The following is a 15,320-nucleotide window of genomic DNA, read 5'->3' as shown; positions in this document are numbered from 1 at the left end:
TAGGAAACATTCCATATTCATAAAATGAGATCTAGAGACAAAAAGGAGAATTATTAGAACTTACCATTTTGAGAGTAGTTCACCCCATGTTTCAAGAATTTTTTCTGCACATTCCTTGGACACATCACCAAATCCACTCAAGAGAGGCTCATCATTATCTTTAATAACAAAAAAAAAATCACAAAAACGTCTATAATAGCCAGATGGGTAACTTAGGAATATAAGAATTAAATTTAAAGACTTTACTATGAGAATAAAGTCAAAATTTCTCTTTTTTAGTGTTTGTGTATAAATACAATAAAGTAAAACTGGTCCTAAGTGGAATGTTTTTGTAAGCTCTTCAATTCTCTTCTCTTTCTACATAGGTTTTTATTTTGTCAGTAACAGAAAAGAACCATTTGCTGGGCACCAGTGGATCACCCCTGTAATCTTAGCTACTCAACAAGTTGAGATCTGAAGTCTGCAATTTGAAGCCAGCTTGAGCAGAAAACCCCATGAAACTATCATCTCCAATAAACTACTACTGCTACTAAAAGAAGAAGAAGGAGAAGGAGAAGGAAAAGAAGGAGGAGGAGAAGAAGGAGAAGGAGAAGCAGCAGCAGCAGCAGCTTAAAATGGTACTTAAGTAATAGAGTGCTAGCTTTGTGCACAAAGAGGCTCAAGGAAAGCACCCAGGCCCTGAGTTCAAGCCAAAGGACTGACAAAAAAAAAGAAAAAGAGTAAACACACAAATAAGGTACACTCCTTTACTTTTTCAAAGTAAATGGCTTTATATAGCACATATAGCAATCTTATTTCCAACAGGAAAAAATATTAGCTCCTCCTAATAATTCTTCTATAAAGGCATGGTAAAGAAGAATGGTGAAATAAAATAATACAAGGTAAATGCTGACATTTGTGTTATATAAAGATATAAAAAAAAACATGGAGTTATATGGAGTTAACTCTTTAGTGTGATCTATGCTGAAAAATAGAAAACAACCTGGTGTCAATAGCTCATGCCTTACTAGTCAGAAGGTTTATCTGAGGATCTGAGTTCAAAGGCAGCCCAAGTAAGAAAGTTCATGAATGTATATGCTTGCACGCTCGTGCTCTCCCTCCCTCCCTCTACCTCTCCCTCTCTCTCTCCCTCCTTCTCTCTCCCTCTCTCTCCCTCTCCCCCCCCCCCTCTCTCTCTCCCTCCCTCCTTCCCTCCTCCCCGCCCTCTCTCTCTAGTCCAAACCTTAGACTCATCATCTGATGCTTTTGCTTACTGGCAGGTAATTTATCTGAATCATGTGTCCAACCTCTCATCTCCAGTTAACTGCCTAAGAGCTAGAAGAGGAGTTGTAACTCAAGTGACACAGTGCTGGCTTTCAAGCCACTAAGAATTTTTCCCTCTGAGTGATGATGGTATGATTGATGCTTTACTCTTTCATGTCTTTACGAATTTCTATATTTTCTATAACATGGTACACATATATCTATAATAGAAAGGGCAAAGGTATTAAAAGGACTAAGACAAAATATTTAAACATTAAGTAATTAAGAAAACTAAAATTTTAGAGATCATAAAATATGAAGATAGTGAAAACAGCAATCCTGAGGTGTCTCTCTGAACTGTCAGCAGGTAAGGCTGTCCTATAAAATGAATCAGTTGAGATGGAAATGTTCACTTATAAAAGTACTAATACAATTATCCATTAATGAGTTTTTAAAATGTACTAATTATGGCCGGGAATTTGGTCTAGTGGTAGAGTGCTTGCCTAGCATGCACAAAGACCCGGGTTTGATTCCTTGGTACCACATACAAAGAAAAAAGCTGGAAGTGGTGCTGAGGCTCAAGTGAGAGAGCTCTAACCTTGAGAAAGCCCAAGGACAGCGCTCAGGCCCTGAGCTCAAACCCGGGACTGGCAAAAAAAAAAAAGGAGTACTAATTACAAAATCCAATTTTTCCAATTTGATTATGAGTATTTAAAAAATCTAATGCTGAATACTTTTTTAATCTCTCCCATCTTCTCCACAGTAGCCTCTCAAATAGTCACTTGAATAAAGTCTACTTGCCACTTCATATTATCAATCAAGTGATAAAACCTTAATAGCTTGCATGGTCCTTTAACTAAATGCAAATTAAGTTCTCTGCAACTTACCTTCCTCTTCATCCTCTTCAGGAGGAGAAGGGATCATTGAACTCTGAGATCCAGACTGCGGCAGGCGAACTGAAGAAGTAGCAGTAGTTTTCCTTCTCTCTCTTTCTGATTCACTTTCCAAGCATACAACTTCATAAAACGTGTCAGCATTATTCTTTCTCTCCTTCTGCTTTATCTTTGAGGGTGAAAAATATTATATATGATGCAGTAACATTTTTGTTTTAAATTGAATACCACTTTTGATTTTGTATACAATGAGAATATCATTTTTGATATCTATATTAAACATAACCTTTTTCACAGTGGAACAGTACACTTTTGTATTTATAACCCCTTAGGAAAATAGAGCATTTACTGAGCTCAACTCCATTACTGCAATTTTACCAATCATCAAAGTGTACCCTCAAATATCCAAGTACCAAAAGTCAATATAAATGAAAAGGACAACTGTTCTTTTACCTTTCAAGTTACACTTTAAGGTATCCTTTCAGATTTACTATATAAAATTACTCATCACAAGGTTTTACTCTAAAACATGAAGTTTAAAATAAGAACTAAAAAACTCCTCTCCCATGATTTTTTTCCCCCACTCCTTCTGCTTCATTAAAACAGTGTATGGAACTTTTTCTTAATTGAAATCAACAGCGTAGGGTGTGAGTGGTCAGTGGGTGGTGATGAATGGCAGAGAAGACACAAAAAGAAAACACAAAAATTTGGTAATTCTATCTGATTTGTATTTTGGTTTTATTTTTAGGCAAATACATAACAGTTTACACTGACCTAAATTAGCAATAACAGAGAGTATAAAATTTTGCCTTAAATACACCAAGGATTTAAATACATTGAGATTCCTATTACGGTCAGTTTAAGGAGGAGTAGAAAAATATAAAGTGGGGCCAGGAGTTTGGCATAGTGGTATAGTGTTTGCCTCGCATGCACGAAGACCAGGGTTTGATTCCTCAGTACCACATATGTAGAACCAGGTGTCGGGCCAGATGTGAAATTTAGGCTGCTGGTTTGGGTTTAACACATCTAACCAAAGATTACTTGATTTTGATAATATACTGTTTCTTTACTTAGCTACTTACTATTAATAAAGGACTCAGATTTTATGGAGTTACATATTAACCTCTAGGCTTGTGTCCAGAAGATATGGAAATTATTTCTCTCCAATAGAAAAGATAATCCAAAGATTACCTATAAGATATTAATTAGCAATCTTATTCTAAAACTTTTTCTAAGCACAGACCTTACAAATTCAAAGTCTCAAATACTTACAACCAGTTTTTACTATCTTTCCAGATCCCTTGGTAATGAAATAATTTAAAATCTTTAGTACATATTTATTTATTCTAAATTTGTAATAATAATTTTAGCTTTTAAAACCTATATTTTGGTAAGAATGAGGATTTATAATTTTGGCTGCATTATAGATTGTATTTGAAAGAATCACTTAAATGCTATCTGAAAGAGTTCAAAGCACAGCAATGATTCTTCATATTAAAAACAAAACTTCCCACTAAGACTGTATAAATGAAGTAACCGAGGGCCTGGGAGTTTGGCCTAGTGGTCCTTTCATGCCTGGGCTGGCTTTGAACTTTGATCCTCAGAACTCAGCCTCCTGAGTAGCTAGGATTATAGGTGTGAGCCACCACACCCTGCTACAGTTTTACCTTTTAATGAATAATTAAACATCAGGGACACCATAATAAAGTATTAATGAATCAGAGATCTAAAAACAGTACAAGGAAGAAAAAAATAACACAAGAAAGGAACTTTCAAGTTCCTTTCAAAAGTAAGGAAAGCTTACTTGGGATCCTAGAATTGTAATATTTTTAAATCAAGAAATTAAAATACATCAGATGCGGTGGCTCACATCTGCAATGCCAAATCCTCAGGTGCTGGAAGTCTAAGGATCACTGTTCAAAGCCAACCTCAGTAGAAAGTTCTTGAGACTCATATCTCCAATTTAGCACCAAAAAAGCTAGAAGTGAAGCTGTGGCTCCAGTGATGGAGCACTAGTCTTGAGCAAAATAAGTTAAGGACAGTCCCCAGGAATGGCACAATAAAGGAGGGGGGAAGGAAGTGGCTAAATAAATTACATGGCCAAGTAAAAAAGAATTGCCAAAATTTAAGTCAAAGATAATTGGTAGCCAGGCGGTGGTGGCTCGCTCCTGCAATCCTAGCTAATCAGAAGGCTGAGATCTGAGGATCATGGTTCAAAGCCAGCATGGGCACAAAAGTCCATGAGACTCTTATCTCCAATTAACCACCAGAAAACAAGAAATGGTGCTGTGGCTCAAGAGGCAGAGTAATAGGTTTGAGCTGAAGAGCTCAGGGACAGGGCCCAGGCCCAGAGTTCAAGCCCCATGACCACCACCACCAACAAAAAGATAATGGGTAAGCTGGGAAGACATATCTTAAAAGTTTAATTTCTTGAATAATTTCTAAAAATTATTAGTAAAAATTCAAAAAACAAAATACAAAAATAATATTAATGAATAGGCAATACACAGAAAGAAAAACACTTGACTTCATTTGTCAACAAATAAAACTACTCTTAGTTTCCATTGTCTCACTCATCTAGGTATGTAACTTTTTAAAATTTTGTTTTTCAGAGGCCAGGAGTTTTGTCTAGTGGTAGAGTGCTTACCTAACATGCACAAAGACCTGGGTTCGATTCCTCAGTACCACATACATAGGAAACAGCCAGAAGTGGTGCTGAGGCTCAAGTGATAGAGCTCTAGCCTTGAGAAAGTCCAAGGACAGTGCTCAGACACCTGAGCTCAAGCCCAGGATTCGCACAAAATTTTTTTTTTTCAGATCTTCAATTTTGGCAGCATATTTTTTTTTAAAGTCCATAGAGAACTGGGTACTGGTGGCTCATGCCTGTAGTCTTAGCTACTCAGGAGTCTTAGATCTGAGGACTGAGGTTCAAGGCCAGCCAGCCCAGGAACAAAAGTCTGTGAGGATATTTGCTTTTCTTGGTTACTTTGTATCATTATTGAAAAACTTAAGTCTTTAGTTCATTTTCTTCCTTTTCAAGTAAATGGTATCTTAACTTTTAAATCTAAGAAAGTCTTGTATTTTCCTAAAGTTTTTCTTCTCTAATATGATGCCATCTTAATTTAACAATCCCACAGATGGGCAGGCTTCCAGGATAAAAGGAGTTACTGAGTCACCGATAATTTTAACAAAGGAAAAAGAAGCAAATTTTAAACACATTAAAATTCTAGAACTGCTTCTCTAAACTGATGGTAAAGAAAAGTTAAATGCTGTGCATTTTAAAATATTTGCTTGGTAGAAACTTTTCTTTTTGGTCTGAAGGGAACTGAAAAGAGCTAAATTTTTAAATTATTGCTTTAAGATCTATAAAAATCTTCTTTTGGAAAGACAAAAGTAGCATGTTTCTATGAAATAACCCTGGATGAAACTATACATTTCCTATTCACATACATACTATTAAATAGACAAAATAAAAGTATTATTTATGCTCATTGGATTGCTGCCAAGTAACTTGAGCTATAATTACAGGATTAGCAGTGAAATCATTGATTTTTAATGCTATGAATGTTTAAAAAAAAAAGGTGGGTGGTAAAAATGTAGCTTTAATAAACTACAAGGAGGTGAGATTAAGTAAAATGCTGTTCTCTTAGTAAAGCGCTGTTCAAACTCTACACTCAACTAAGATGTTCCTTTTCTTCTTAATTAAATATTTTTATTATTATAAAGGAGATGTACAGAGGGGTTGCTGTTTTATAAGTCAGGTAAGATGTTTCCATTCTTCACTCTCTGCCTCTACTTTATGGTTCTAAACTCCTACCCTTGCCTTGAAGACCTATCCAAATACAAGGGAAAATGAGAGACTAAATGTCAAGAATTTCCTATCTTCCTCCTGGCTTCACAACACACGATTCTGGTTTTTTGCACAGATGATGTTAATAATTTAGCTTACGCTCTCTGGGGATTTGGGGGGAGGGAGTATTGAGCTTTCAATCCAAGAACTCATACTTCCTCATTTTTTTTTCTTAACTGGTACTCTATACCAGGAGCCATTCCTCCTGCTCACTAATATATATATATGTAATATATATGTATATTGTAATATATATTTAAGATTTTCCTTTTTCTTGGTACTGGATTTTGAACTCAGGGCCCATTTTCACTAGTCAGGCACTTCACTGTTGAGCCACTGCTCCAGCCCTTTCCTGCAATGGATATTCTGCCTACGTGTGTACCACTAGTATGCCCTGGTATAAACTGAGTTGGGGTCACTCACAATTTTCTACCTAGGCTGGCCTGGGTCCATAGTCTTCATGTTCTCAGCTTCCAAAGTAGCTTTATATCTGTCTACAGAAGTCTACTTGCTAGTATATATATACTTCAAATATCATTTTGGCTACTATGCCCTATCAAGCCATTTCTTAACCTGAGTTAAAAAGCTGGAAGTGGTGCTGAGGCTCAAGTGGTAGAGCTCTAGCCTTGAGAAAGTCCAAGGACAGTGCTCAGGCCCTGAGCTCAAGCCCAGGACTAGCAAAAAAAAAAAAAAAATTAAGAAGTACTATAAATAGTACATTCTATAAAAAGTTTTACATCTTGCTTGACTTGAACAAACTTATTTCCAAGAAAAGATATAGAATTCCAGACTCAACTACAAAGTAATATTCCTGTAAATTGATTTCAGTCCAAAACTGTTCATTAAACCTAGAGGAAAATACAAGAGTTTTATTTATCATCACTAAAATCAGGTAAAAGAGGAAACTTTAATGAAGAGATTTTGACACATAAATTTATGCTAAGATATTATACAATGCATTTCTATTTGCTGCCTTTTGATCTAGAGGCTGTTGTTGTTTTTTGTCAGTCATGGAGCTTGAACTTGGGGCCTGAGTTCTGTTCCTGAGCTCTTTTGCTCAAAGGTAGGGCTCTAATCTTTGAGTCACAGAAATACTTCCAGTTTCCTGGTGGCTACAGCCTCATGAACTTTCCTCCCTGAGCTGGCTTTGAATGGTGATTTTCAGATCTCAGCCTCCTGAGTACCTGGAATTACAGGCATGAGCCACCTGCACCCAGCTGGTTTTCTGCCAGTCCTGGGGCTTGACCTCAAGACCTGAGCACTGTCCTTGGGCTTTCTCAAGGCTAGTGCTCTACCACTTGAGCCACAGCACCACTTCCAGCTTTTGTGTTATGTGGTACTGAGGAATCAAACCCAAGCCTCCCTGCATGCTAGGCAAGCACTCTTCCACTACGCCAAACTCTTGGCCTTGGATCTGGAGACTTGTAAGAATATTTCCCTCTTACTCTCTGAACTTGCGGCGATACTTTTAAATTGGTTTAACTTCTGAAGACAGCTTCCCATGGTACTAATCCTCTACCTAAACAATTGATGGCAATAGCTATGGTGGTGCCCACAGGGAATTCCCAGCAACCGTCGATAAACTGAGTAGAATTATGGGTTCAAGGCCAATCTGGACTACATAATAATACCTGTCTCTAAGTAAATAATTGTCAAAGTTGTGTTGATTTTACGACTTACTGTCTTTTACTCTTCTTTTTAAATACCACCAAGGTTTCATAGTCCCTCTCAATTATAAAATCTAAAATGTATAAAACTTATTGATGTCCTGGAAACTATTCCAATTGTGATAGATGCTTTCTTGTTTCATGTCACAATAACAATGAGGAGATTCTATTATTGCTGCCAATTTGCAGTGGAGTAAACTGAGATATAGAGGATTTAAAGAAGTTGCTCAAAATCATAAGAATAGTCAATGGTAAGACTTATGTGCTCTGTCTCTAAATCCAGTGTTATACGAATGGGGAACATTTTTACCACTAAAGGTTGTTAGATACTTATAACATCAGTAAGGCAGATGGCCATGGCAGCCCAGGAGAAGCAGACAAGAAGCAAATGTGTTTGTTCTATCATGAACTAGAAGATTTCCCAGCCTTTTATGACCTGTGGGCTGGATGTTCCCCACCACTGAGTGAAGACCATATGCTAATCCTCTGCTCTATTTCTAACATATCACTAAAAATTTTATTCCTTCTCTGCCTAGTTTCTTAATACATTAAATATAACTAATCTGAATATACAGCATTTTTACTATTGTGGAAAAAATATTCAAATCCATTCAACACTCTTAATTTTAGATAAGAAACGATATTATATGTAAATTAAACTGAATTCAACTAATCCTTACTGAGATCTAGATGCTTGAACAAAATCAGTGGAGGAAAAAAGATAAAAAAGTAGTAGCTTTCAGAAAATTATAACACATCCCATGAGTTCAAACACCAGTGCCACCCAAAATAAAAAAGAACAGAATTGAATCTAGACTGTCTACAATGTATTGCTTAAAGTGTTTAAACTATAATGTGAAGTTGGAAGCCAGATACAAGCATAAGAAAGTATTACTCATTAATAGTCAAGAATTTCTGAAATACCTGATGGGAATCTACTTTATTCTCATAACTCCATGTTGCTCCCCTCTCAGTTCAAAGACCCTGCCTCTTCTCTCTAGGCCCATTCCCTTTATGTCTCTAAAGATTGAATATGAAGATCAAGCAAGACACCAGACCACATGAACAAGCATGACCAAATGCTTGTTCTCAGGCAGGTTATTCCAAATTTGAGCCAGTACCAGGGGATAACAGCCCCTCAAACCAGGTGGATCATTCCATTGAGGGCCTTAAGAAGTACATTGCCCTGGCCCCCAAGAGACTATAACCTATTTATTATTTTCTGCTTCCTGTTAAGCCCTATATAAGCCTGCCCCCAAATCCAGGCCTTGGCACAAACAGTCCTCACCTGTTAATGAATGAATCCAACCTATTCTTTTCCATTCTCCTCCATTTTCCTAACAGTAACTACATTGTAAATAATGCTCAAAGGTGCAAAAGCCTTGGAAAAGAAAAAAACAGTAAATTGCAGGAGGAAAAAAAAACTATTAAATAAGGCTAAGAGTGGCAGAGAGTTTGGCCTAGCTGAAGAGTGCTAGACAAGCATGCACAAGGACCTGAGTTTGATTCTCTGGTACCACATACATAGACAAGCTGGAAGTGGTGCCATGGCTCAAGTTATATATTGCCATCTTTGAGAAAAGCCCAAGGATAGTGTTCTGACCCTGAGTTCATGCCCCAGGACTGGCCCCAGGACTGCCCCCCCCCTTAAAAAAAAGGTAAGCAAGGAGAAGAAAGAACTGCCTGAATATTCTAGAAATGGAAAAAAAAGATACAAGATATGAAACCTAAACAAAACTTCTCATTCAGAGGTCAGGAGTTTGACCTAGTGGTAGAGTGCTTGCCTAGCATGCATAAAGACCCAGATTCAGTACCACATAAACATAGAAAAAGCCAGAAGTGGTGCTGTGGCTCAAGTGGTAGAAAGCCCAAGGACAGTGCTCAGGCCAAGTTCAAGTCCCAGGACTGGCAAAAAAAACAACAAAAACAAAAACAAAACAAAACAATTCTCATTCAAAGGAGATATAGATATAACAAAACAGTGAACTTTTTGTTTGTTGATAGGTCATGTGGCTTGAACTCGGCCTAGGCACTGTCCCTGAGCTCTTCAGCTAAAGGCTACTACCCTACCCCTGGGCATTGTCCCTGAGCTCTTCAATTCAAGGCTATGGTCCTATCCTTGAGCCAAGCCCCAGTTCTTGTGCCCTGGCTGGCACCTTGATCCTTGATTCTCAGATATCAGGCTCCTGAGTAGCTAGGATTATGGGTGTGAGCCACTGCACCTGGTTTCCCTTTTTAATTTATAAAAAATAAAAATCAGTACCTGCTTTAGTTTCAAAAAGAAATTTTCAGTAGTACTACGTTTGCTGAAAGGCCAGAATAATCTTTCATTGGGTGAGCAAACTCGAACTTTTGTCTCTAGGAGAAATCGAACAGGCTCCTGTACTTCTGTTATTACCAAATCAACAGCTGTGGTCATGAAGAGTACTTTATCTAGGGAACAGAAAAAACAGGAGAATAACAAACAAATAAATAAAACAGACGGAAATACATTTGGTCATATAATTACTAGAACAATAATTACTTTTATTGCAACCTTTCACAATCATCTTAAGGTTAAATATAATTTTAAATTACTGTGTAAATTGTTGCTTTGAAAAACAATGAGAATTTGGTTTTTGAAACACTAAAACTAGAAGTGACACCAATGCATGTTTTAAAGCCTAAGAAATGTTTTGTTCTACATATATGTGTCTTCACTATGTCACCCTCAACAATACTGGAAATTCTCAACTGTTTTTTTTGGTCGTGGAGCTTGAATTATGGGCCTGGGCCCTGTCCCAGCTCATAGCTACCACTGTACCATGGTGAGCCACAGTACCACTTCCTGCTTTCTGGTAGTTAGAGTTTAGAGTCTCATGGATTTTTGTGCCAGGGCTGACTTTGAACTGCAATCCTCAGATCTCACCCTCCTGAATAGCTAGGATAACAGGAATGAGCCATTGCGCTGGGGTTCAGCTTTTTTTTTTTTTAAACTAATATTACATTTATTTATTTTATTTTTCCCTCATTTTTTTTATTGTTGGGATAATGTATAGAGGGGTTACAGTTACATTCATCCAGTAGCAGGTGCAGTACTTCTTCAATATTTATATTCCTTCTCAGGTTTTTGTCCCCGTTTCCCTTCCACCACCCCCTCCCAATCATCTTCTTTTCCCCCTTCTATTCCCTATTTCAAATAAACATATGTACTAGGTAATAAAGTCAGACACAGTAACAACATGAGACAAACCATAAGGGTAAAAAAAAAAGAAGAAAAATGGATATATATCTAATACTTTAGAATTGCTAGTTTATGACCTTTATCCATTTGTATAATGCCGTAACTTCTAGGAAAAATGAGTGTTCAATAAAAGGAGCTCATTAAGCAAATAACATTACATTTTCAAGCTAGAACATTAAGATACTACTAAAGGCCATTCATGAAAAGCATGAATTAACTTTTAAAACCTTGTGTATGAAACACTCACAAAACTAAGGTAGGAGGATCATGAAACAGAGGACATTTGGGGCTTTTTTTTTTGGTGGGTTGGGGGCTTGAACTCTGGGCCTGGGTGCTATCCCTGAGCTGTTCAACTCAAGGCTACTGTCCTACCCCTTGAGCCACAGCCCTACTTCCCATTTTTAAGTGATTAATTGGAGATAAGACTCTCACATTCTTTAGTGCCTGGTCTGGCTTTGAATCTCGATCCTCAGATCTCAGTCTCTGGAGTAGCTAGGATTACAGGCGTGAGCCACTGTACCCAGCTATTTGGGGCTTTTTAACAAGATTGTCTCAAAAAACTAATAGCTGTTTTGCACAGAATACCTGATATTAAATAAGGAAACTGCTAATTGTGATTCTCTTTGAAAAAGGGCATCATTTTGTGTGTGTGTGGGGGGGGGGTCAAGGGTCTTGAACTTGGCCTGGGTGCTGTCCCTGAGCTCTTCAGCTCAAGGATACTGCTCTACTCTTGAGTCAAGCCCCACTTCCCATTTTCTAGAGATTAATTGGAAATAAGAGTCTCAGGTACTTTTGGGCACAGGTTGGCTTTGAATCTTGATCCTCAGAACTCAGCCTCCTGAGTAGCTAGGATTACAGGCATCAGCCACCACCTGCTTAGGGACACCACTTTCTACACTCACTTTTAATACACTCACTTTTCTATGTATGTCCTTTGATTACTTATCCATATGTGCATGGATTATCTTTCTACAAAAACAAAATTTACAAGTCTGTAATACATAGGGAAAATGAAAGAGAGAAAAATAAGCAAAAATAATACTTCGTTTATAGGTAACTTTACCAAGAAACTTGTGAACTGTTCAAATTATTTGTTTCACTAGAATTAGGTAAATACTAGAAACTGGTCAAGCAAATGACCTTAAGATTTCTGTATGTATGGGCCGGGAGTTTGGCCTAGTGGTTAAAGTGCTTGCCTATCATGCATGAAGACCCGGGTTCGATTCCTCGGTACCACATACATAGATAAAAGCCAGAAGTGGTGCTGAGGCTCAAGTGGTAGAGCTCTAGCCTTGAGAAAGTCCAAGGACAGTGCTCAGGCCCTGAGCTCAAGCCCAGGACTGGCAAAAAAAAAAAAAAAAAAAAAAAAAAAGATTTCTGTATGTTCTTTTTGTGGTTGAACAAGAGTTCTACTACTTGAGCCATACTACAGTCCTCTTGCTTTTTACTTTATTCCAGACTGTTTTTAGCTTGTTTAGTTTGCTTTTTAAGTTTGTCTTAAGGTCTCATAAGGTTTTTCCTAGTCTGGCCTAGGACTACAATCCTCCTATCTGTGCTTTTTTATCTTTTTTTTTTTTTTTTGCCTATCCTGGGCTTTAAGCTCAGGGCCTGAGCACTGTCCTTGGATTTTTCTCAAGGCGAGAGCTTTACCACTTGAGCCTCAGCACTACTTCTGGCTTTTTCTAAGTATGTGGTACCAAGGAATCAAACCCGGGTCTTCGTGCATGCTAGGCAAGCACTCTACCACTAGGCCAAACTCCCGGCCCTATCTGTGCTTTTTAAGTAACTGGATTACAGACATAAACCTCCATCAAAAGCCCACCCAAGTCTGGGTATCTTCATTTTTTTCCTTGTGCAGGGACCAGGCCTTAAAATTAGGGTAGGTGGTTTACCACTTGAGCTATGCTACCAGTCTTGTTTTTTGCTGGTTAACTGGAGACTGAGCTTGGCAGATAGACTTTTCTACCAAGGATGGCACGGAGCTTCAATTATCAGATATCATTCTTCTGGTTAGCTGGGATTACAATTGTGAGCCAGAGGTGCCTGGACTGGGTGGTTTCTTGAGAGGAAAATGTTCATGCAAGCAACCTGCATCACCTTTTGGAGTTTCTTCATTTACAACTTGAAAATGTGGGGATTTGGGATTCCAGCTTCCAGTAATAACATAAGACTTTCCATCTGAACTTTTACCCATAGACTCCTAAAGAAAAGAGTAAAAACAAATCTTAATGCTAACGTAAGTGAATAATAGTTAACTGACATTTTGCTGCTTTTTAATAAATAGGAGTAAATATATATGTATATATATGCAAGATTATATGACTTTTAAAAAGAACTTACAGTATATTCCGATATAAAAATAAGAAATTTGAGCTGGGAATGTGGCCTAGTAGTAGTGTGTTCCCCTAGCATGTACAAAGCCCTGGATTCGATTCCCTGAAACAACACACACAGAAAAAGCCAGAAGTGGTGCTGTGGCTCAAGGGGCAGAGCGCTAGCCCTGAGATCAAGCCAGGACTGACAAAAAATAATAATAATAATAAATAAATTCTCTAAAGTATGTTTTAAAAACACTAAGGTTAGGATTTGAAGCAGAAGTATACCTCAGTCACCTAAAACAACAGTTTGTGATCTCCAATAGCACACGGTAGGAGTTGTGTATCGGGAAAGGCCAGATCCAACATCTACCGACCAAGGAAAATGGGTAAAGGAAGAACATATTCAGTGATGAATCTGAAATTCACTTGCTATTTTCCAAAAACAGTGGTTGTGGTTGCAAACAAGTTTTCACTAACTGCATATTGTCTGAGTGAATGGGGTTTTGAGAATAACTAAATCAAATGATATACCAGATTATTTTTTGCAACAGCTCAACTTTGAAGCAACAGCATGTTGACAATAGCATTCTGTTCTGACTGAAGAGACAAAACAGCCTGTAAGATTTAAAACATAATATAACTGGACTGTTACATTCTTCTCTACAACTACTGGCTCACAAGTTTCCTCAGGATACTAGAACACATTTGAACCATGGGGTGATGAACAAAATAAGTTGTTTGCCTTCCTTCTAAGTCCTAAATCCTGTCACAGATATGAGCATTACTCACACTTAAAATTTCTTGTCACTTTTGGGGATGAAACCCCCAACTATTAACAAAATCTTAATGGCCTTCTATTTATTTTATGTTGAACATCTATAGTTAATCATGTCATCAGATGAAAACAAAATCTGATTACTGGAGGCAAACTATGCCATAGACCCTGACTCCATAGTAACATAATCTGTAGGGTTTTATACTCTTAAAATGTAAATGTGCCAAAAATCATGTAATTATTGGCATCAGTTAGATTTCCTGAATCCTACCCTCAAAGGCAGCAAATTCTGTTCCACTTTTCATCATAGGTAGTATTACTTGTGGCAATTTTTCTTCATCTTTCACATCAAAAGTTATAGAAATAAAATGGTGTCTAACAGTCATGAAGAAGGTGGATGCAACCTGAATAAAGTTAATCTTAGCTCAATTGTAAGTTTTTCTTTCTGTCTTTCTTTTTTCTTTTGGTCATTTGTGGGACTTTAACTCTGGGCTTAGGCGTTGTCCCTGAGCTCTTCAGCTCAAGGGTACTACTGTCCTACCACCTGAGCCACAGTGCCACTTCTGGTTTTCTGGTGGTTAATTGGAGATAAAGAGTCTCATAGACTTTAGTGCCCAGGATGGCTTTGATCCTCAGATCTCAACCTCCTACGTAGCTAGGATTACAGGTGTGAGGTACCATGCCTGGGCTCAGTTGTAAGTTTTTTTAAAACACAGAGTACATATGAATGATTACAGATGTGATTAAAAATGTGCCTTTTACTAGTACAACTGTTCTCAAAACATTTTTGAAAGTAAGTAATTGTACATCACATCAAATTGAAGAAACTTTAGGGAAATGTAGTACATAAAACCTTTGCTCAGTTCTATTAAATAAATAAGGCAATATAGTTTCTAGTTTTGAAGTGGAAGATGTTTATATCATATCAAAAATTTGAACACCTAGGCTGGGAATTTGGCCTAGTGGTAGAGTGCTTGCCTAGCATGCACAATGACCTGGGTTTGATTCCTCAGTATCACATAGATAGAAAAGGCCAGAAGTGGTGCTGAGGCTCAAGTGGTAGAGCTCTAGACTTGAAAAAGCCCAAGGACTAGCAAAAAAAAAAAAAGAAAAACTGAAAAAGATTTTTAAAAAATTTGAACACCTCTTATGATTTTTGTTTTGGAGGTTTATGTTTGTTTTGAAAGGATTGGTTTTTGACACAGAATTTTGATATATCATTCAGGCTGGCTTTGAAATCGTGATCTTCTTGCCTCAGTGTAACAGTGATTGGAATTACAGTTTTGTACCAGTACACCGGGCTCCTCTTACAACTTGTACAGTACATGACTGTCAAGAATTCTCTGGCAAAT

At 37.5% G+C, this 15,320-nt stretch overlaps 1 protein-coding gene across 4 annotated transcripts in view; it reads right to left on the bottom strand.

The window, feature by feature from the left end:
* The window catches only part of Rabgap1 (RAB GTPase activating protein 1), a 145,592-nt gene that overhangs the window by 78,753 nt on the left and 51,519 nt on the right, over positions 1-15,320 (bottom strand). For all 4 annotated transcript variants that reach the window (XM_090330593.1, XM_090330594.1, XM_090330592.1 and 1 more), the window contains 4 exons: positions 12,973-13,075; positions 9,916-10,085; positions 2,130-2,304; positions 65-158 (listed from right to left, as the gene is read on the bottom strand). In XM_090330593.1, coding sequence (XP_090186719.1) covers positions 65-158; positions 2,130-2,304; positions 9,916-10,085; positions 12,973-13,075 — 542 coding nt within the window. The remainder of the gene's footprint in view (positions 1-64; positions 159-2,129; positions 2,305-9,915; positions 10,086-12,972; positions 13,076-15,320) is intronic.

The sequence above is a fragment of the Megascapheus bottae genome, chromosome 3, assembly GCF_031878675.1.
Source record: "Megascapheus bottae isolate mThoBot1 chromosome 3, mThoBot2.hap1, whole genome shotgun sequence".
NCBI lineage: Eukaryota > Metazoa > Chordata > Mammalia > Rodentia > Geomyidae > Megascapheus > Megascapheus bottae.
Note: the sequence above shows the minus strand (reverse complement) of the source record. Positions and strands in the feature narration are given on the sequence as shown.